Below are 21,690 nucleotides of genomic sequence, written 5' to 3' on the forward strand. Positions count from 1 at the left end.
GCTCTGCAGGACAGGCTTTTGCCACGGCCTTGCCACAGCCAGCACACGCCTACTCACTCACTCACATCAGAAAGGAAACAGCAACCTGACAACCTTTATGATTTCATTCAAAATCCTTTTTTTTTTTTCCTAGGAGTAGTCTCTGCTCCAGGCAAAACCCTGAAGCCTGTTTGTAAACACTCTGGAGTAGCACAAGCTTAGAACACTTTGGAGCACTACCATATTAATGTTTTCAGAGATAGTGAGTGCATGTCTTTGCAATTTTAAAACGGTTGCTTTCTAAAATAGCTCATGAAGGTTCCCTTACCTTGTAGTATGGATCCCTGCCTACTGAAAATTTCAACGTAATTATGAACAAGTCCACCATTAAAATCCCAGCTTTACTGGACACGTGTAGCAGCTGACCAAAATCTGGCTTTATGACTTCCTATCAGGTCAATAAGTTATAATCATTGAAAGAAAAGCAGCTCACCCCAACAACATGGTTCAACAAAAGCCCCGCAGCAAACCACATCCAGCTGCACTTACGTAAGGAAAGCAAATGAGAAACAGAGTTAAAATTTGAGCTTGAGAGCTGTACAGCTGTCTTTGAGATGCTGTGAGTTTTCAGTTTTCTCTAAACTTAAGGGGATGATCTTTGGAAGCAATGAGCGCAGGATGTGTTATTTTTAGAAGTCAGGAGTGAAACAATCCAATACAGCAAGCACATAAGAATTTGGCAGCAAATTAGGATTCGAGAGCTCTGAGTACCTTCCCCAGACTGAGTCTGTGGATTACTAAATACTGTAATGTGTTTTAAGTCACAAACATTTTCCCTAGAATTTTAAATCATTTAAAACAAACAAACAAAACAAAACACCCCCCAAACAACAAAACAACCACCAAAATCCACCAAAGACTGAGAAAAATCCCAATACAAATATACACACATTCACAAAAAGTAACTGAATACCCATTGTTCCAATGTCTAGCAAAGAAAAGAAATTTTAACTGTGCTACAGGCAAATGTAGGGGTTGCAAACAGCATGCATACTGAGACTGAATTCAGAGCAGAATTGCAGATGTTACTTTGAACTTCCCAGCTTTGGTAGGTGCAAACCAGACATATGAGGTTATTTCTTTTTAGCCCATATGAGAAAATGTTACATGCAGCGGAAATCTATTTCAGACAGCAGTGTTTCTTTAGCAGAATAGGATTTCTGTGATGCTTTGCTTTGCTCCATCTGCTTCTAATTATTGCTCAATTCAAACAGCTATTTCTGCATTGACTTGCAGGAATCTCAGAAGGCACCTTCTATGTAGGCAAGAAGCATAGCCCATAAATAATTTCAAAAAGTATTAAAGAGGGGAAGCTTCATAGCTTTTCATTCCAATCTGACTATGTGGTATTTAAATAAACCTCTGTGGCTTTCCAGTAACATAGTAGGAACTCCCAGGTGGCAGGGCTGGGGGAAGAGAGGGAGGAGAGCACTAAACATACTAATGAACATGTAATTAAGAAAATGGGCCCTCATTCCCTGCAGAGACTCCATGAGGAGGGAACTTATTTGAAGTGCTGCTTTCTGGTTCCCCTTCCTCCACGGAAGGAAATCAGCTGAATATCTGCAGCGCCAGTCACAGTACCAGTGGCCCCAGCTCCAAGAGAGTGCAGTCAATGCAGGCTGACACCAAGGCAGAAGTCACAGTTTGAAAGCAAGTGATTAAAAAGAAAGGTAAAGGAGAGTATTTGATGCTGGTCCACAGACCCCAGGATGCCAGTTTGTCAGGAGAGCTGTCTGTAAGCACTGGTGTTAGCCCTCTGCCCCTTGCGCTTAAACAGCAGCGCTACACTGAAATGCAGTTTGGTCACTGCAGCCTGGGGGATCCTGTGGAAAGGGAAAATCTCCACACGACAGCATCATCCATCTCCAGGGTTTGCAGGGATGCAGCAGGCAGTAGCCATACACAGCAGACCTTCAAGTGTCCTGGAAGGAGAGAACCAGTACAGCAAGTGGGTCTCCAAACATGACTAGGACCAAAGGAAGAAATAATTCTTTGTAACATTTTAAATGTAATTGTGGAGAACCGGGGTTCGTTCATTTGTGCAAGCCCATTAAGAAGTGGGAAAAGTAATTAAAATGTTTGTTTCTCTTTCCAATCCAATTTTGAAAGTGGGGTCGTTAAGGAGATTTCACCCTGCACATAGGATGGTAGCAGTGATTGGTAATTTAAGCATTCACAGGAGGAGACAGGATTTTGTAAACAGAGGCTTAGGAATTTCTTAGCCTCTTTAGACATCTGGCAGATTCTGTATTGAATAACAGCTCCTCTCCCCTTGTTTTCTAAGCTTTGGAAACAACATGTTTCTGGAGACTGCGCTCATCTTTAGTGAGTCCTAACCAAGCAAAGATAAACCATTTGTTTGAACATCAGTGGCTTCCTGCCTGTATGATTGTTAGATGGTAGAACCACATCCCAAGAGAGATGACAAGAAACCCATTATTTCAGGCATTTACAATTAGACTAATTATTTCACTATAATATCTAATAGCAGGACCTAAAAGATATAATGGGTCTTTTCTCATCTCTTATTTTGGGCTAAATGCAGCTCTTCTTCCTACATAAACAGAGATTGGGGCTTTGATGAGTATTCTGCTGTTTCCATTGAAACAAGTGGGAACTCAGGACAAGTGTAAGCCTTCAGTCCATGCATTAAAGAAGATTTAAAATATAACCTCAAATACATGAATCTATAGAAAGACCAAATTAAACCCAGGTTGGGCATGAATGACAAAAGACATATCACAATGCACCTGACCACTGCAGCAGCCCTCACAACCAAAAAGTATCACCAGGAGAGTGATCAGAGCAACCAGTCACCATGTCCACACCAGCCATGGGGCTAGAAGCAAAACAATTCATTGTTCAAAAATATTGTGGCACCATCTGCAGTGAGCTGGGAAATTTATGCACAAACTTGATAAACTTGGCTGTTTTTCATTAAAGTTTTATGTACCTCAGTTGTAACAGCCTTACATTGCTAGAGCTGCATGCAGAAATGCTCCCTGGTATGAGACTGGTTGCCTTAATGGCACCTGACAAATGATTCAGCTCTATGGAATTGGCTGCCCCGAGGAAGCACAACGACTATTTTTTAATTTTTCTGTAGACTTTTCTGCAGGTTTTTGTAATTGTGCAGCTCTTTCAGGAAGGACGTAAAGATCAGGTGTTAGCATTTGTCTTTGGGCTCAGAAACTGAAGCGGGGTTTATAAAAGGGAGAATCACACAGAAGGAACAAAATCACTGGGTTTTGGAGGAAAGGGGATGTCTGATTGATAGTCCAGACTAGGTGAAGGATCCATGGTATGGACAAGAGATCTGAGGGAATATAGTTTTGGGAAGGGGAGCTTCAACCACAAAGACATTCGTCAGCTTCCTAAGAAACATTGCATGGTTATGAGAGCAAGTAAGTAAAGCTGTATTTGTTTTTGCTTGGATCTCTAATAGTTTTAGAACTATAAAGCAAGGAGTGACTCTGCTAGAGACCTTTGCATATCTATGAGTCATTTTCACAGACACTGGGAAAAGCTCAGGATAAGCTGGAGCATCCATGAGACTGGGACTCCTGCAGGAACCAAGAGAAGGTGGCAAGCCCACGGAGCCTGGGGCAGGTCCATCCCAAGCAGCTCTTCTCCTGGTGCTGCCCAGGCTGATTTATCACATATCCCAGTCTATACAGAATTGGCCAAAATCAGCTACAGCAGTCCAGGAGGTAGCCAACATACAAGGTCAGAAACCCCTTTTAAGATTTGAAGGATTAGAAAGTAAGTTTGCATGTGCCTATGCTACATCCAGATTTTGTAAAGCAGGGTCTTCCTCACTGATGGAAAGAGGACAGCAGACACAGATGTCATCTTTTCCAACTGTTTCTGGAATCTTCCTTCCTTCATACTGCAGTATACTCCACCCAGACATAATGGTGACAGGCCTGGCTGGAAATACTGCTGCCAGTAGAGAATTTGTCTTGTTAAAAAGGCACCTAGCCTAAGAAGCTGACATAGAGAGGGATTTCCTGGGTTCTAAACCAAAGGCCTTCTGCAGCCCTAAAACTCTGAGAAAGCAGATTAAATTTACTTTAAAGAAACAGGGGATTTCAAAGTATCATGAAAGGGTTAAAATGTAACTGATGTACTCAATGAACTGCTGAGTGGGGGGATGAGCTGATCAGGTTTTGTTTTCTTATTCAAGGATCTTAGAGATAAAGGCAATCATCAGCCTGATAGCTCATCTTTGCTTTCTAAAGTTTCCCCCAGTTTGACCATTAATGTGGAAGACAGTGCTACTTGCCTGTATCCTTTGGGATACTACTTCATAAACTAATAATTATTTTATAAATCCGTGATGCAAAGGGCTTTTACTTTTCCCGCTGTGGGAAGCCACATCCCCTCCAGCAGCATCCCCTTCCTTTTGTCACCTGTGCCCTCCCCATATGCGCTTTTCAATCAGTTTCTTATGTCTTCCATCTAATTTCAAATTAAGGGTTCTGTGGTGGTGGGCAGGGGTTTGCTTTTCCCACTCCCTGCCCATGAAACACGAGTCTCTCCCACTTCCCTACAGAAAGACTGGATTTCTTTGATGAGCTCCAACAAGATGTAATTTAGACTAATCTATCAGACTGATAGAAATGCAAGCTGATATAATACTGTGAACTTATTTTATTTCTAATTATGCAAATAATCATGTAAAATAGGCAAATGCATAATTTTCCCCCTGGCTCCAGGCATTTCTCCACTAAGCTTTAGGGAGTGCAAATTTTGATGTTCTTAGCTCAATAGCCTGTCTGATCATGTAAGGCTCTATGTAAGCATGCTTCAAAATGTTGAGGTTAAAAGTGTCATAAAAGTTATTTACTAAAAGTAACTGGGAAAATCTGACAGTTTAGGCGGTGGCACCGGGACTTAGGCAGTGCTGGTTAGCAGGACGTCAAGCGAGGTGCGGTTTCCAGTAAGTTTCTGTGGGTGGGAAGGACGAGGGGGAAGCAATGGCCTTTGTTCTTCTGGGGGCAAGGAGGACTGAAAGCCTTGCAACAGGTAATCTGAAAATGTTCTCCCTCGGGCACTCAAAATAAGTGGTGGGGCAGGGAGGAGGTGTTTTGTTTTGATTTCCCTCCCCCCATGGGAAGAGCTTTCTATCAGATGGGATAGCAAACAAGGATAATTATATTTGCACCATCTAAGGAGGCTTTAAAACAGCAGGAAAAGACATCGTGTAGGGATGCCACTCCTCACTTTGACTTAGCCTGAAAGTTGAACTGGATTTATTTTTAAATGAGTAAAAAGACAGATAATTGTTTGTTCCTAACAATTCCTCCCTATGCACAGTAGTCTAGTCAGACAGCTCCAGAGCTGGTATCAACACCGGAGACTGTAAATTTATTCCGGAATCTAGGACTTGCCAGGACTTTGCTTGTGAAGCAGACCGTGCAGTGTACTTAGAACATTAGCAGTAAGGAGATTTTTAGAGAAAACCTTTTGAACTGCTCAGTGCTTGCAATAGACAACTTGTCAGGTGCCACAAAGTCTTGTGCAGCGCGTTTGTTCTGGGTGACTGATAACCTGGCTGCTGTGCTTACTGTGCTGATGAGGATCCCTCCTGTTGTGAGGAAATTTAAGTAATTTTGCAGGCTGCCTTTTGAACTGCAGCTGATGGTACTTACAGAGGTTGGGGATTCTTTGGACTAACCTGTCTTCCACAACCATGCATTTTGCTGCTGCTTTCTTTTTCTTTTTCTTTTTCTTTTTCTTTTTCTTTTTCTTTTTCTTTTTCTTTTTCTTTTTCTTTTTCTTTTTCTTTTTCTTTTTCTTTTTCTTTTTCTTTTTCTTTTTCACTTTTCCTTCTCTTTACTGTCCTCTGAAAGCTGTCAGGATGTCTAAGACTGACTTAGGGATTTTCTAACACCACGGTGTGCCACTTTGAGGCAACTGCCATTGCCTCTCTCAGTGATTGTTTCCCATCTCCCCATGGGTCTAAATAGAAAAAAGATCTTGGAAGTTGGTAACATACCCAAGAGACATTCTTCATCCGTCTTAGTAAATCCTGTTGTACATTCCTGCCATCTGGTATGACCTAGCAGCATCATTCCATGTGATAAGTTTGCTCTCTTTTCTCCCTAAGAAATAATCATGGACATAATCCTTCTTCCTTTCTGCCTATCTTTTCAATTTTTCGCCCTTTTGCTTCCCTTTGATTCTACATTATATTCATAAGTGCAAAGGATGCTTTTACAGCATGTATCAGAGATCCCAGTTATCTTTTTGTTCATTCCATGGTTTGGATGAATGACTCTTACAAATGGGGCCAGTAGAAGACTGGGAGAGCCACTGATGCCATTTGCCCTTTCTTGTAAGTAAATAAATTAAAGCCTTGCCACTTGATTTGACCAACCTTACTCTGAATAGTTCCTGTCACTGTGTCCCCATTGCTGAGAGGGAGTTTTTTGCAATGCAATTTTACTAGCTCTGAACTTGTTTCTTTACATACAGAAATCAGAATGAGCTATCCATGGGGCAGAAAGTTTGAGGTTGCTTTACCTTCTCTGCATTGTCATTGCTTGCCAGTGAAACATCTCCTATCATCCAATGTTTTTCATAGTGAATAGCACAAACTGCTTGGCAGATGAAGACACTCATATAAACCAAAGTGCAAAAGAGAGGCTTTAAGGTGATTATTACAGATAGAGAAGGTAGAAGGGGGAAAGAGGAACCCACTCCCCCCAACAAACCAAATCAAACCAAATTAAAAAAACCCAAACAAACACATACACACACAAACCAAAACAAAAACCCAAACAACAACAAGAAAACCAAACCAAACCAAAAAACCCCAACCAACCCCCAAAAAACCCCAAAGAAAACTGTGGAAAGAATAATTTTATTGAAAGCTACTAGTGGCCAAAAAACAAACAACAGAGTAGACAGATTCATGTAAATTTGTCCCATGGGTGGTTATTTAGGTGAAGAGTATCACAAAAACCTCCTTAGTCACTAGGTGTAGAAAAGCAAGGAATTTAGATAAAAAGCCTTTAAAAAATTAAAAAGTGAAGTTCCTCTAGGGTACTCTCAAACAGCTATAACTGAGAAAGTAGCAAAGACATTTCTTTTCCAGAAGGAGCTGTTGCAGCCATGACTAGCTAGTCCTTCCCATATGTATTTTTTTATATGCGCAGTATTATTTTTAAAAATATCTCCATTAAGAGGAGTAAATATATTTTAGCAAGCCTGTTTATAACTGTCAGCTTCTCTTAAGAAACGTAACAAAAGCTGCAGCACCATGGTCTTATTGGCGTCAGGACACATTGTTCATGAGCAGTAGAGGATATGGAAAACATTTGTCCAACAATTGATGTTGGAGCTCTCTGAGCCAAACCCTGTTCTCTTTAACTGCCCTGGAGGATGGTACAGATTGGCGTCTTTGCCTAGCTGCTAACAGAAGCACGCTCCTGAGCAAAGGAGTAAAAGTCAGAATTCGAGTACTGCAGTTCAGGGTGACCTCTGTCCTCAAAGGGAAGGATGAGGTAAGTTGAATAATTCTTAGCTCGAACTTGTCTGTGAGCACAAACTCTCATGAGCCAGTGAAGCAGAATCAGGCCTTGTTGCAGAGCTTTTGTCAAGCGCACCCCTTCTGTGCTGCCGAAGATGTGCAGCATGTGCACCTGAGAACACAGCCATGCTGCAAACTCCACATTCCTGTCCTTAGCAAATATGTGCTGGTGTCTAGTCCTAGATCTGCTTGGCCTAGCAGGCCAGGAACAAGGCTCTTCCCACCTATGCCATTTTGCCGCCTGCAGGCAGGGTGCTTTCACAGAGGTATTTCACTGCTGAACTGAGTCTCTTAAGGAATCTCAGCAGTGCAAATGGGGATTTTAAATTTCTCCTCTCTGCTTAGGTAACACTGGACATTTCAAAAAAAGCTGCCTTCCCCCAGCTAGGGCTTACATCTTCATGAATAAAGCGTTTATTCTGCCAGCAAAAAGCAGCGGTCATGGCGCGATAACAAATCAAACCCCCCACGCTGGGGAGGCGATGGCGCAAAGACACGAACATCCCAACTACGCAATAGGATCATTCTGCAAATGTACCCGGGCGCTGGGTTTGGGGGTTTTTTCCTTACTCTATTTTTTTCTTTCTTCCTTTTTAATAACTCCGGGCACAGGCAGCTGTTCGCATTTTCAAAGGCTGCTCAGAAAGCAGCCAGTTAATTTTAGTTTGCTCGGGCCACCCTGAGCGAGCTGCCTGGCCCCCCGCCCCCCTCGCTCTGGCGGCTGTGCCGAGCAGCGCGGGGGTGGGGGCGGCTCCTCCCGGCCCGGCCCGCCGGGGATGGGAAGAAGTTGTTCCCAACTTTCTTTCCCCTGGCGGGAGCTCCTCCCCATTCCCTCCCCGAGCGCGGCCCCGCCCCCCGCGCGGATTGGCGGGCTGGGGCGGCGGGGCCCCGCCCCCGGCGCGCTTTGTGAATGGGGCCGGCGGCGGGGGCGGGGCCCGCGCCGAGCTGCGCCTTTTTTGTGTGCCGGGACCGCGGAGCGGGCGGTGTCGGCGGGGCCGCGGGCGGAGCGGAGCGAGCCGAGACGGGAGGCGCACGGCTACCCCGGACGCACAGCCCGCAGCGGTGTCCGTCGGAAGCGGAGCCCAGCCAAGCCGCGGGGAGGATCGCGCAGTAATTGGATTTTGAAAGTTATTTAAGCCCCGAAGTAAAATACACGGCTCAGCCGGGCGCGGTAATAATCCGTTTAGCCGTAACCTAAATCCCCGGGGCCGTGCAGTCGTGCAAGGAGCCGCGCCTCCGCCTCGCCGCCGCCGCGGGACCCTGCGCGGAGCTGGCCAGAGCCGTCGCCGGGCTACGCGCGCGTCTCCCGCTTCGCCGCCGCCGCTGCCTTCTCCGGGGAAAGCAGCTCCGGAAACTTTCGCCGAGAGAAGCGCCGCCACCGCTCTGTGAGCGCCGCCGCGTCGGAGCCGAGGAAGAAAGTCTTGGAAGTCCATCGCGGAGCCGCGCTCCTCCCGTCGCCTCGCTCCTGCCCCACCGAAGGGGCCCCGCCGCCGCCCTCTGGTCGCTGATGCCCCTGGGCCGTCGCGCCGGCCGGCTCTGAAAGACTCCCCGAGGCTCCCCGGGCCCCCGGCCGCCCCGGCGATGCGGGCTGCAGGAGAACGCGGCGGAGCGGCCGCCGCCGGCCGCCCCTTGCTGGGGCTGGCTGCGCTGCTGGCCGCCCTGCTGGGGACCCCCGCGGGTGCCTCGGCACAGCAGTACCACGGCGAGAAGGGCATCTCCGTGCCGGACCACGGTTTCTGCCAGCCCATCTCCATCCCGCTCTGCACGGATATCGCCTACAACCAGACCATCCTGCCCAACCTGCTGGGCCACACCAACCAGGAGGACGCAGGGCTGGAGGTGCACCAGTTCTACCCGCTGGTCAAGGTGCAGTGCTCGCCCGAGCTGAAGTTCTTCCTCTGCTCCATGTACGCGCCGGTGTGCACCGTGCTGGAGCAGGCCATCCCACCCTGCCGCTCCCTCTGCGAGCGGGCCCGTCAGGGCTGCGAGGCCCTCATGAACAAGTTCGGCTTCCAGTGGCCAGAGCGGCTCCGCTGCGAGAACTTCCCTGTCCACGGTGCGGGTGAGATCTGCGTGGGGCAGAACACGTCGGATGCCCCACCAGGGCCTGGTGGTGCGGCGGGTCGGGGGGTCACTGCCCACCCCACAGCTGGCTACCCCCCTGATTTTCCTACCCCACCACAGCCACCCTCTGGCTTCTCCTTCTCTTGCCCGCGGCAGCTCAAAGTGCCCTCTTACTTGGGCTACCGGTTCCTGGGGGAGCGGGACTGTGGAGCCCCCTGTGAGCCAGCCCGGCCCAACGGGCTCATGTACTTCAAGGAGGCAGAGGTGCGATTTGCCCGGCTGTGGGTGGGCGTGTGGTCCGTGCTTTGCTGTGCCTCCACCCTCTTCACCGTGCTCACCTACCTGGTAGACATGCGTCGATTCAGCTACCCGGAGAGGCCCATCATCTTCCTCTCGGGCTGCTACTTCATGGTGGCAGTGGCCTACGCAGCAGGCTTCTTGCTGGAGGAGCGGGTGGTGTGTCTAGAGCGCTTCTCTGAGGACGGCTACCGCACTGTGGCCCAAGGCACCAAGAAAGAAGGCTGCACCATCCTCTTCATGATCCTTTACTTCTTCGGCATGGCCAGCTCCATCTGGTGGGTCATCCTGTCCCTCACCTGGTTCCTGGCTGCTGGCATGAAATGGGGCCATGAGGCCATTGAGGCCAACTCCCAGTATTTTCATCTGGCTGCCTGGGCTGTGCCCGCTGTCAAAACTATCACCATCTTGGCCATGGGGCAGGTGGATGGGGATGTACTCAGTGGGGTGTGTTATGTAGGTATCTACAGTGTGGACTCTCTGAGGGGCTTTGTGCTGGCACCCTTGTTTGTGTATCTCTTCATTGGCACTTCCTTCCTACTGGCTGGCTTCGTGTCCTTGTTTCGCATCCGCACCATCATGAAGCACGATGGCACCAAGACGGAGAAATTGGAGAAGCTGATGGTGCGCATTGGTGTCTTCAGTGTCCTCTACACGGTGCCTGCCACTATTGTCCTGGCGTGTTACTTCTATGAGCAGGCCTTCCGTGGCACCTGGGAGAAGACGTGGCTCCTCCAGACCTGCAAAACATATGCTGTGCCCTGTCCCAGCCACTTTGCCCCTATGAGCCCAGACTTCACTGTCTTCATGATCAAGTACCTCATGACCATGATTGTTGGGATCACAACTGGCTTCTGGATTTGGTCTGGCAAAACCCTTCAGTCCTGGCGACGCTTCTACCACAGACTCAGTACCGGTAGCAAAGGCGAGACGGCAGTATGAGACCCCCCTGTCCCCTCTGGCACACACACACTCACACATGCACACACGCAGAGAAGGCAGAGGAGACAGATACTCAGCATAGGAGTAGGGCAATGGGTCCCTGAAGAGGGAGGAAGAGAGGCTTTTCCAAACTTTTTCTTTCTCATGGAAGAGTTGAAAAAAAAAAAAAAATCATTGCATTAAGGATCAGTCAAATTTTGTCCAGTGGTGCTTACGATCAGTTAAGTGGGAGAGGACAGAAAAAGAGGCCACTGCTGGGACAGGAGGGTCCTCCTTCACCCAGAAGTCTCCTTACTTCTCTCCAGCTACTCCTGCCGAGGAAAAGAAACTCCAACCCAACTAAAATCATCCTGCCTTGCTTTGGACAAGAGGGAGGGGAGGCCAGATCTGTTGAGCCACCTCTGCCGAGAAGTAGCCAAATGCTCTCTGAATTGCCGGGGCCAAAGTGCAGCGTGGGCAGGGTAACTCCCGAGCCTGAGCTCGCTGCCTGCTCCTTCCAGCTCGGCGGAGCCCTCACGTGAGTACCGCACAGCCGGCTACAGCCCGATCGTGTGCTGGGGAGATGCCTCTGTTCTGTCAGCTCACAAGTTCCTTTTTACCTCAGTGATACCTGTTGTAATTGTTTTAAAGTAAAAATTTGGCCCTCAATCTGTTGTTCTTGCTGCTGTGGGGAAGGAGGGGGTTGCTATTCCACACCCTGAAAAGAAATGACTTGTTGCTTTTCAGCAGAAGGCTTTTCCCCCTTGCCTTTGTTCTAGGAGACAAAGGGGGAAACAAAAGTGTTTTCTATGTAGAAAGGCATAAGCATGGGATCGGTTTTTATGGGCAAAGTAACAAAAAGAAGTCGTTGAGGTTCACCCTTGGATGTGAGGAGCTCGCAGAAATAAACATTCCTTTTATGAAAAAAGGAGGAGGCAGGATGTTTTCCTACCGTTCAATATGGGTCACTTTTCTAAGCTGAAGGAAATGCAAGATTTAGGAGGGCAAGAAGAGCTTACCCGAGAGCACTGCCAAAACAAGAGCCATTAAAATATGTAACATAAAGATAAGATTTTTTTTCTTTCTTTCCCTTAAACGTGCTTTGCAGTGAGCTCACTGCAGTAAAAATGAATACACAGCTGGATTCTGGGGACAGGAGGAATCATTTTGGCTCACGATGGACCCTTTGCCTGCTCTCCTCAGGTTCCCTGAGCTGCATGGCAATGATTCTTGGTGCAGGTTTTGGGGCTGGGGTTTAAAGTCAAGCAGTTACAGCAAGTGAGGAGCCTTCTCGTTTCAGCTAAAATACAGCTGGTTAAGTTTCCAGTGATCATGTCTTGGAAGGAAAAAACATTCAAAAATTTATCATCAAATGCATTGTTTTCTTTTTGAAATGTGACAGATTTTTCTATTCTGAAAATTTTTATGTTGACTTGTTCATATTTTATTTTTTGGATACTACTTTACCTTTATATTCACTGAAGGGTTGTTTTTATCAGTATATGTGTGTGTGTATATTCTTGCCTAAGGACAAAATAGGACATTCTGGATTTTTAGCAAGTCTCCACCCTATAGCTGCTCATCATGTTTTTGGGGGGAAAGTGTCTAGATTGAAACTTTAAAAAGAAAAAACCTGTTCAGGGCATGGGGGCAGACTGCTGCTGTCTGAGGGTGTACCAGTAGTCTGAGAATGAGGAATGGGCCCATCAACCAAATCCTTCAGTAGATCTGATGTCAGACTTGCAGGGCTTGGTTTGTCTTTTATAATGTGCACGTGGAAGAAAAAAATGCGAGCGTGACAGACAAGTGCAGTATGTATATTTTGTAAATCTCATTTTTGTAAGAAAATATGTATTTATGTTTTTACTTGATTTTTTTTAAGGTCTGTATGAGGCCCTGCTTCACCCCATGTACAGATCACTAAATAAATAATTTTTAATACAAGGGCTCTAATGACATTCTTTCCATCTTTGAATATTTGGCAAGTTTTAGAAGCTGGGGGAAGCTCTGAAAAGTGGTGTCTTCTCCCCCACTTTGTTATGGATATGCAAGAGACTTTTCAGTCAATACAGACTGGAAACTGAGCTGTGGCTTGAAACTGTTCGTTCTGATTACCAGGCCCTCACAACAGGAGAGCACATTTTGAGACAGGCGGTTTCAAATGTCTGCCCTCACTTGAGGTACTTGCATCCTAGCCAAGTTTTCTTCCAGTCTCTGCTTCTGCTGAGGGCAAGCTGATAAACCAGTTCTCTTATCTAGAAAATAAGGATAATGCTCTCTTCCCATTCCAAAGAGACTTTAAGATTGAGAACTGGAGGGTGCTATGAGTGCTGTAAATTAAGTCCTCACTTTGACGGGTGCAGTGTAATAGGGAAACACTGAGGACTAAGGACTGCATCCTTTTTAATGGCTTTACCAGGGCAGTATAATGAACTGGTGCTTTTTGTCCCATAGCACCTTTGCTCTCTGCAGTTTTGTTCAAGTGAATTTAATTTTAATAGCTAGCCTGAAGCATTGTTTCTTATCACAGTCATCTGAAAGCTTCAGTGGAATGGTCTATTTTACTTGAATTTTTAAACTGAAATGAATGTTTAGATCTCAAGCTTTCCATGACTGTTGCTAGTCAGGGAAAGTGCCCGAACAGAAAGAACAGTACACCTGTGAAATGATGATACTTGACAGCATTTCTTTCACAAGGATTTCAGCCTACTGTCTGCATTCATCACACTTCCCATACCTTCAATTATGCCAATACTAAAATTTAAGTTACAGAACAGAGATCTAAGATGCCTTAGCTAGATGCCATCACAGTAGTGTTGCACTGCAACACTGTTCCATTTACTAAGCATAGTGTGTAACAGTTTCACTTTGAGGGCACTACTTTATTTGGACACTGCTCTCAAACACCCTTTTACAGTGTATGAACTACTGATTTAGAAGTTCTTTTAAGAGCTAGCCCCATTCATACTGCCCCTCAGGAAGAGCCACATCTTTTATTTGAAAACACCTCTTGCTGCTCCCCAGAATTGCTCACTTGTCAAGTTTCCTTTTTGAAAAGACCTTTGCGTTCCTGCCAGTCAGGCTGCCTCAAACTGCTCCATGACATGAGCTTGCTGATCATTGCTGAGGGGGTTTCATTCCACTCACTCAGGAAACCTGAACCTTTCTATAAACATTTCCTCCCGCTAATCCATCAGTGCCGGCCGGAGCGCTGGAACGGCTGGAGCAGCTTGTGCTGTGGGGGACCGGCAGCCGCCGGGAGCAGCGCTGTGAGTGACACTCCTGTGCTGTGCAGCCACAGCTGCATTGCTGCACATGCAATCGATCCTCAATACCTCAGCCACGCCTCGATCCATGCAGGGGGCCTGGCCCACGGCCCTCCACTCACCACTCACTCACTGCATGAGAGACCATTCACAGGGCATGGCTAGGTTTTTCTCCATGCATGGCAAAACTCTCTATACAGACTTTCTTTAGTTCATGAGACATTTATAGCTGAAAAAAAAGGTCTCTATTTCCACCAGAAACCACTAAACCTGAATGCTTTTATTTCAGTATTTCCTATTAGGTACTTCTGGATTTAAAGTCACTTATGAAAAACTATCCAAATCCTGGGATTTTAAGATAATTTTAAAATTTGAAATTGTAGGTGAAATTTGATGCTGATGTAAAGTAGAAGCCACTGCTATTCACTTTTAAGCAGATGTGACTCACATCAAGACTGAATTTGCTCACAGTGGAAACAATTCAGAGAATTTCAAGTAGTGATAGTGTCTGGCCTTCTGGAATAAAAATGACTATCACCATTTTGATAACAAAGTAGCAGTTATTTTCATAATGGAGTACAATTCAAAAAATCTCTTTGTGAAACTTACTGGGAAAAAAGGAGGAAAAATAGGCCTTTACTAACTTTGATAATCATTGCAAAACATTTTCTCTGACTAACATTTAAGCCCACTTCAATTTTTTTTAAAGAAAAGCTGCCTCACCTTTACTTTTGGCTCTTGTCTATGCAGCATTATTTGGTTCACAAGAAACTTAGCAAGTAATAGTTATCATTGATCCATATCCCTGTAAGTGTACACCATATACTATATTTTCATGAAAACTTTAGAAACACTGGTTCTTCAGTTTCAAAGCCATTTGTGAACCTTTCTAAAATGAAGGATTATTGTTTCAGGCATGTTAAAGTCAAGGCTTCAACAGTTCTAAAGTTCATGAATAGCAGCAGCAACTGAATGTTTGTCTCCACAGGAAAAAAAGTGCTTTTATAAATACGTCAGTGTTTGTTTGGGTTTATTTTTGGTGGAATATCCACACCGACTATTGAATGTTTTTGTCTAAGCACTTCACCCACAACCAATAGCTTTGCATGCAAGTAAAAACCACACATCTCTGTATTCACCAACTGGCAACAGTAAACATTACTTATAATTTCACATGGGTTTAGAAGCCAAATTACTAGCTTGCATTTCAAATAGCCTCCTTTTTTCTTCATCTCACTCTCATTTCCTTCCAGACTTTACAGGTACTTCATATACACTCTGCACTTCATACATGCCTTCTACTCCTTTGAATTCTAAAACCATGAATCCAGCTGAAAGAAATTTAGCCTGTTGCATGACGAGGAAAAGATGACACTGAATCTTCAGCACTCTGTTCATTGAGGAAGACTATTGCCAAGCCTGCCCTATATAAACCAGGATAATTGTTTCATGCCAACATGTGTGTGGGTTTGGCAGATACAACACTGAACAAATAATATAGGACTGGAGGAATAAATACAATCATGGCAAATTCCCAAATGCCCCACTTAGCATCAACACATTTTGACTAAAATGATGCCCAAATTGTAAAACTATCATATTTACATCAGAGTTAACACTGCTTAGACAACCAGTTCATGCTGCAATCAGAGGAGGGAGGTACAAGGGGTGGTTTTGATGTTGTTTAAACCCAAGGTCCAAGGCTGCCTGGTTCAGGTGGCAGGGCACTGCTTGTCTCAAAGCCAGATCAGTGGAAGTAAGGCACAGAGAGCACTTTCTCCTAATTCAGGTAAACAGGCTCAAGCACGGTGTTTACCACAGCTGCAGCCGGACGGGATCCGACTGAATGATGCCAGGACAGTCCCAAACAGGGTCATGAGCTCCTATTCCTCTGCATCCTGCACCTCTCTGTACAGCCAGCCTACCCATGCCAGGAGACTATGGGACTGGGATAAATGAGAATATGGATAGAAAGCAGGAATAAGCAGGGCCTAGAGCATATTTTAAAATAACAACTGTAAATTGGAGGAAATCACTAATCTGTATTAGTCGAGAAATCCTGATTGTAACAACTTGGCTTGTTCAGTTTGGCTGCCCCAGCTGTATCATAACTTGGTTTAGTAACAGACAATCCTTCACTTAAGCATGTTACCCTTACAAATACACATAGAAAATCTGAGTCTGCTGCCTAGAGGAGTAGCCTATGTGAATAGAACTTCGATTGCAGAGCTCTTGGAAATTAGTCTTGTCATGCAGCTACCAGGGTAGCCACAACCTTACCATTAAATTTTCAATCCCAAAGTCCAGGGTGACATCTAGAAATAAGAAAAAAAGGAGGCCCAGTTCTCCCCTACTTTGAGCTTTACTGAAGGTACTGCAACTCTAGCATTGTTCTTGAACCAATTTGCAGAAAGGCAAAATCATTTTCAGGGCAGGCGAGGAGATAGATTATTCCCACTATGCTGTCCTTTTCCTCAGGCTAACATTCTGAGGGACTTGAAAAAGCTTGTGGTGAATAGGGAATTCTGCCAGGAGCTACAGTAGAAGAAAAACATGTTATCTGGCCCAGATGGACACAAAAAAATGTTCTAGCAAGTAGGCACTAATCTAAGATTTGAAAGACAAGTGCTTGATTACCTGCACAATCACAGATGGTGGCCAGATCACATACAGCCAGTTTTCCATCAGTATTCAGACAGCTAAAAATGGAGGTAGGTTACATGGAAAGCAGTTTTCATAAGCATTCAAATTCCCAAGTGCACATCTAGAAAAATCTCTAATTCCTTGTCTATCAAATTGGAGCAGTGACACTTCTGTATATTATAGGGATGTTGTGAGAATGACTATTATAATTATAAGAGAGTTTGTATAAATACCTCTGTCAGGCCTTTGTCTCTCAGTCTGATATTTTTCAAGTAGATTCTGTTTCAAAGAATGCCAAATTAAGACCACCAGCTAGAATAAATTATCTGTATGTTTTCCAGCATCTTATCTAAGACTGGTCAGGCTGAGCACCTGCTTTCACAGTTGTATCATCTAGCCAGGCTCACATATAAAGTGTGAGAGGGTATAAAGAGACAAACTAGGTAAACAAAAAATTACTCTAAACTGGGCATGCATGTCAAACAAAACGGACTCGTGTTACAGTGGTGCTTAGGCATGGCAGAGGTAAGGGTTTGGTCCTGTGCTAGTACTACAGTGCTGGTTCTTAACTCTTCCCAAGCTCTCATTTGCTATATGGTATAAACACTGTCATCATCAACAGGCTCAATGACAACTCTGCTGTCCCTCTTAAAATAAGTACTGTTCACTTCAGCTTGCTGCAAGGAGAAGGTACATCTTAGTAGCAGGCCTAAAGCAGAGTTGACCCAGGTTTCACCCAAGCCTGTGGCAGTGAGAATTCACCTTCCTGCCATGTTTTTACTTCATCTCTTAGTTCCTCAACAGTTTCTTTCTGCTACCATGACCTCAAACAACGTCGTTCTCATTACTAATGATGGCCAAGGAGAAGGATTAGTTGGGTGCTTGGACATTTTCTACCCTTAACAACAGGGAACAGCATGAAGCTATTACACTTCTTTCACCAATGAAATACAGAAATGTCTAAGCTGACCGGGGTAAATGTTTGTGTCTTGCCCTGATGCCAGCCTTTCCCAGGGCAGATCTCTGCACCCATTCACCTTCATCACACATCAGGTTTTTGTTGCTAAATAAAGTAAACCAACAAATCAAAAAAGGATTCCTAGAAGCACCAAAGCATAGACTAGTTAATAGCCTACCCTCTTCCAACAAACAAAAATGTACCTTATAGACTTTTCATGGAAGTCAGTCAAACGGACCTACTTCCAAAAAATATTTACCTAAAGCACAAATTAGATCACTTTCCTGACATGGCTTCCTTCCACAGATTTTCCATGTGGTGTGTGTATGTGTGTGCATGCACATCTAGCATAGTGCATGTGAGTGTGACAACTAGAAGTAAATCTCTCATCAAAAGCCCAGTGAAGAGAGAAAATCAAAAGGCCCTTGCCCAATGCAGCTGTCTGCTAATTAAACACTGGTGTTAATTGCAGTAGTGTGGATGGTCCTCATTCCCTGTGTTTGTTGTGGTGCCTGCGTGAGCTCCGGATTGCTCAGAACTTTCACATTCTCCCAGAAAATGAAACTGTCTATAAAAGGAATGAAAGGCTGTGATATGTATATATATCTATAGGCCTATTTTTAAAGAGAAAAAAAAAGGATTTTTTTTCTGTGTGTTAGTTCAAAGCCAGCTTTGATTATCTAAAGCAAGTCAGTCTTTAGAAAGGGTAAAAAACTAAAATGTAAAGATGGAATCTTTTTTATCTAATCCATGATGAAAAGAGCATTTCTTGTTTGTCATGCTCTTGCCTCTCAATGTTTTAATTTTATTTTTTAATTAACGGCAAAAATGTAGAAGTCTCAGGCAGCATTTCCTGCCCTTGCTTTACGAGATGTGCAAAGAAGCATTCCATTAGGGCCAGCAGCCAGTAAAAGGGCTGTCATTTGACACCCTTGCACAGCTATGCATACCAGGCTGGAACCAAGCGGGATTATGTGAGTGGATAGAAAGCCCTGCTAGAAAGAGGATTTACTCATACTGTTTTTCTTTACACATTCTGCTCCCTGAAGATAATAAATCAGCTATTGGATTTGCAGAAACAACTCTCACGACGGCTAAAGGATTCCGGCACAAAGTAGATGAAGGCAAAGATCTGGCGTCTCTAAAGCAGCTCGGAGCGGCCACGGGAGGCAGAGACCGAACCGCAGCCGTGTGCGAGGGGACTGAGCAGCGCCTGTGCCTGAACCACGCTGCTCTTCTGCAGGGGCAGCAGGTGGGCTGGGTTCCCAGAGCTCACACCAAACCTCACGGCAGCTCTCTGCTTTTATGGTAGGCTAAACCTCAGTCCGGCATTTGAGTGCTGGAAGATTTAAAAGTCTGGGCTCTACAGTTGCTTTGAGCCACCGTCTTTTCTGGTAGGAAATCCCGATCTGCAAAGACTAATTAATCTGTGGACGGTTTTGCAGTCATGAAGGCACACAACTTTGTATCATTGCCCACAGACAGGGATCTAGTTTTCTGTCTTTAAGAGTTCTTAAGACTTATGCCACTTCAACTAATAAAGTCAACATAAACACAGTTAATGCTTTAATTCCATGTCCTTCATTTTCCTCGAGCAAAGATCTTCCTGCACTGACTTTTGATTCAAATCTGTATTAAAATCTCTCGACATGAGAACTGAAAACAAAAGTTTCTCAGAAAACAATTTCAAGAAACTCAGCAATTTTACTTAACTGACTCTTCCATTTTGCTATCAATTTTCATTAAAGCTTTCACAAAGTGTCCTTTGGTCAGCATTTCACTATATGACTCAGATGTAGTACATTACTTGGAAACAGACATTAAAGATATATTAACAAGTTATATACATAAAAATAGGCCGATGAAGAACTGTCATGAGAACTGTGATTTTCACAATGTCCACCTCTCAGCGTCATCCCTGGCTGCATCTTATTTAGCTGATAAAGTTCTTTGTAGCAATGCCAGCCTATTTTATTTATCCTTAAATGTAATTCTGCGCATACAATGACTTTTTTTTAGTAAATGAGAAGCAGTGTGTGCCAGCAGATAGGGCACCAGACCAGAAGGCAGGAGACAGTAATACTTTTCCCAGATTTGCCTGTGGACTGCAAATCCTTCCAATCATACTTACCTCCATTGCTTTTTCTGCCCTTCTCTAAATACGATCATACTCTTTGGGACAAAAAAAAAAGTCTCTATCTTCCCCACATATGCGTTGGTACTGTTCCCATCTTATTGGAGCTCTGATCTTGATGGAGAACTCTTAAGATTGGGCACAATGCAAGGGGTTCCAATTAAAAATAATTGATCATTAAGAGACAAAGAATAGCAAAGAGTGAGCTGGCACTTTACTTTCTATGGGGAAATAGTCAAACACTAGTGGCAAAGTAGAGACATGTGATGACACCAAATCTTCCCAAAGAAATGAAAGTGGGAAGTGTCACTCATCACCTTTTGGGCTTTTGTGTAACATGCATAAGGAATGTTCCTTTCTCTGAAGAGTCTCTGGGGGCTCTCCAGATGATGGGATTTACTGTCACATGCTCTCTTCTCCCTGTCTTTTTTTGGTTGTTGTACAAAGTGTTGCCATGTGGGGTCTGTGTGATAGCACATACTGCAAAACATCTCCAGCTGAGCAGCATCAGTGCTGGCCAGTAAGATTGTTAGTTGGCTGACTATTCCCTAAAAATGAAAACCAGACACTGAGGAAACTATCTTGTTCATAAAAGGAAAATATTTATCTGCAATGAAATAAAAAAACCAAACCCAAACCAAAATAACTAACTGGGTATTTTTTTTAAAATATCACTAATGAAGTGATTAAATAGTTCAGCAGCAGAGCAAGGAGGAAGCACACTACTTCCCCAAAAATATGGATTTGAATCAAATAAAACAAATTTTCAGTTAACTCTGAACTGCTTCAATTGAAGAAGAAAACACAGGGGAAAATGTCTGAATGCTTTGGTGAAATGCTTTTTACATGAAGCAACACCAAACTGGAATTTGAAATGCACCCATAAAGATTAAAAAATATTTTGCAACCTTATAAGGTTCAGCTGGAAAGAAGAGGGAGCCTAAGAGATGGACTAAGGCTAACATGGCAGGTGAAGGCAGATAGCTTGGCTTTGGAACACAGGGAGTTTAAAAGAGACACAGGAGTCAGTTTTACCTACAGCTTGCCCTGCATCACTAAGAGTCTAACCCACTTCACTTGCACCATGTAGTCCCTGGTAATAAGGGACACAAGGCAGAAAACTGAACATTTTTCTAAATGAGATTAAAAATGGCATGTAGGGAAAAGTGTTTGTGGAGAGCAGGGAAAGAGCAATAAAAACTGTTGAGACTGAAATGTGAGAAGCTTGTGGACGCAGCTACAGCTGCACGTACATTTGCTTTTCTTGTGTTTCAGGCTGACCAAAAAGAAAACTCTGGTGTGAAGCTATGCTTCTGTGCCTGTCAGACCCATGCTCATGCTAACTGGCCCTGCCTGCTGGCTAATGCAAGGGCTGGCTTGTGGACTGGGCTGGCTCATAGACACCCATCCCAAAGTCTACGCAAGGCTAAGGTGTGAATACCTGCCCCAGTCCAGGCAGGTATTGCTCTGGAATTCCTCACACTGCCTTTTTAACAGAATATTCATAGCAAAGTACTGCCTCTGTCACCCTTTAAGTGTGGTGAAGTGCCCAGGCTGTGAAGGAGCACTTAGTCGTACTTTGCTCCAGTAGCATCCTCAGGGCCATGGAATTTCTGACTTGTAAATTGATGTCATCATTGTGAATGCTCAACAAGTTATATTCCTCCCATAAATTTTCAAAAGTATGAAGTTTGCTGACAAAGAAATTCATGAAGGTTGCCAGGAGCATGCAGTGCCTTTCTAGAATGTCAGACCTAGCTATTCCCTTGGAAACCAGTAAATAAAGAGTTAAGGAATGAGCAAACACAACCTTAACTGTGCTGTTGGA

The 21,690-nt window shown here is 44.6% G+C and overlaps 1 protein-coding gene and 1 long non-coding RNA gene across 3 annotated transcripts in view; one reads left to right on the forward strand and one right to left on the reverse strand.

Moving 5' to 3' along the window:
- The window catches only part of LOC134552039 (uncharacterized), a 131,912-nt gene that overhangs the window by 64,464 nt on the left and 45,758 nt on the right, over positions 1-21,690 (reverse strand). The window lies entirely within an intron of this gene.
- On the forward strand, positions 9,158-12,807 carry FZD7 (frizzled class receptor 7). The gene has a single exon (XM_063400277.1). It carries the CDS (start codon positions 9,161-9,163, stop codon positions 10,880-10,882), a length of 1,722 nt encoding a protein of 573 aa, XP_063256347.1. The 5' UTR covers positions 9,158-9,160; the 3' UTR covers positions 10,883-12,807.

Source organism: Prinia subflava, chromosome 6 (genome assembly GCF_021018805.1).
Source record: "Prinia subflava isolate CZ2003 ecotype Zambia chromosome 6, Cam_Psub_1.2, whole genome shotgun sequence".
Classification (NCBI taxonomy): Eukaryota; Metazoa; Chordata; class Aves; order Passeriformes; family Cisticolidae; genus Prinia; species Prinia subflava.

Coding starts and splice junctions, on each gene's coding strand:
- FZD7 (XM_063400277.1), top strand. CDS start 9,161: ATGCGGGCTGCAGGAGAACGCGGCGGAGCGGCCGCCGCCGGCCGCCCC.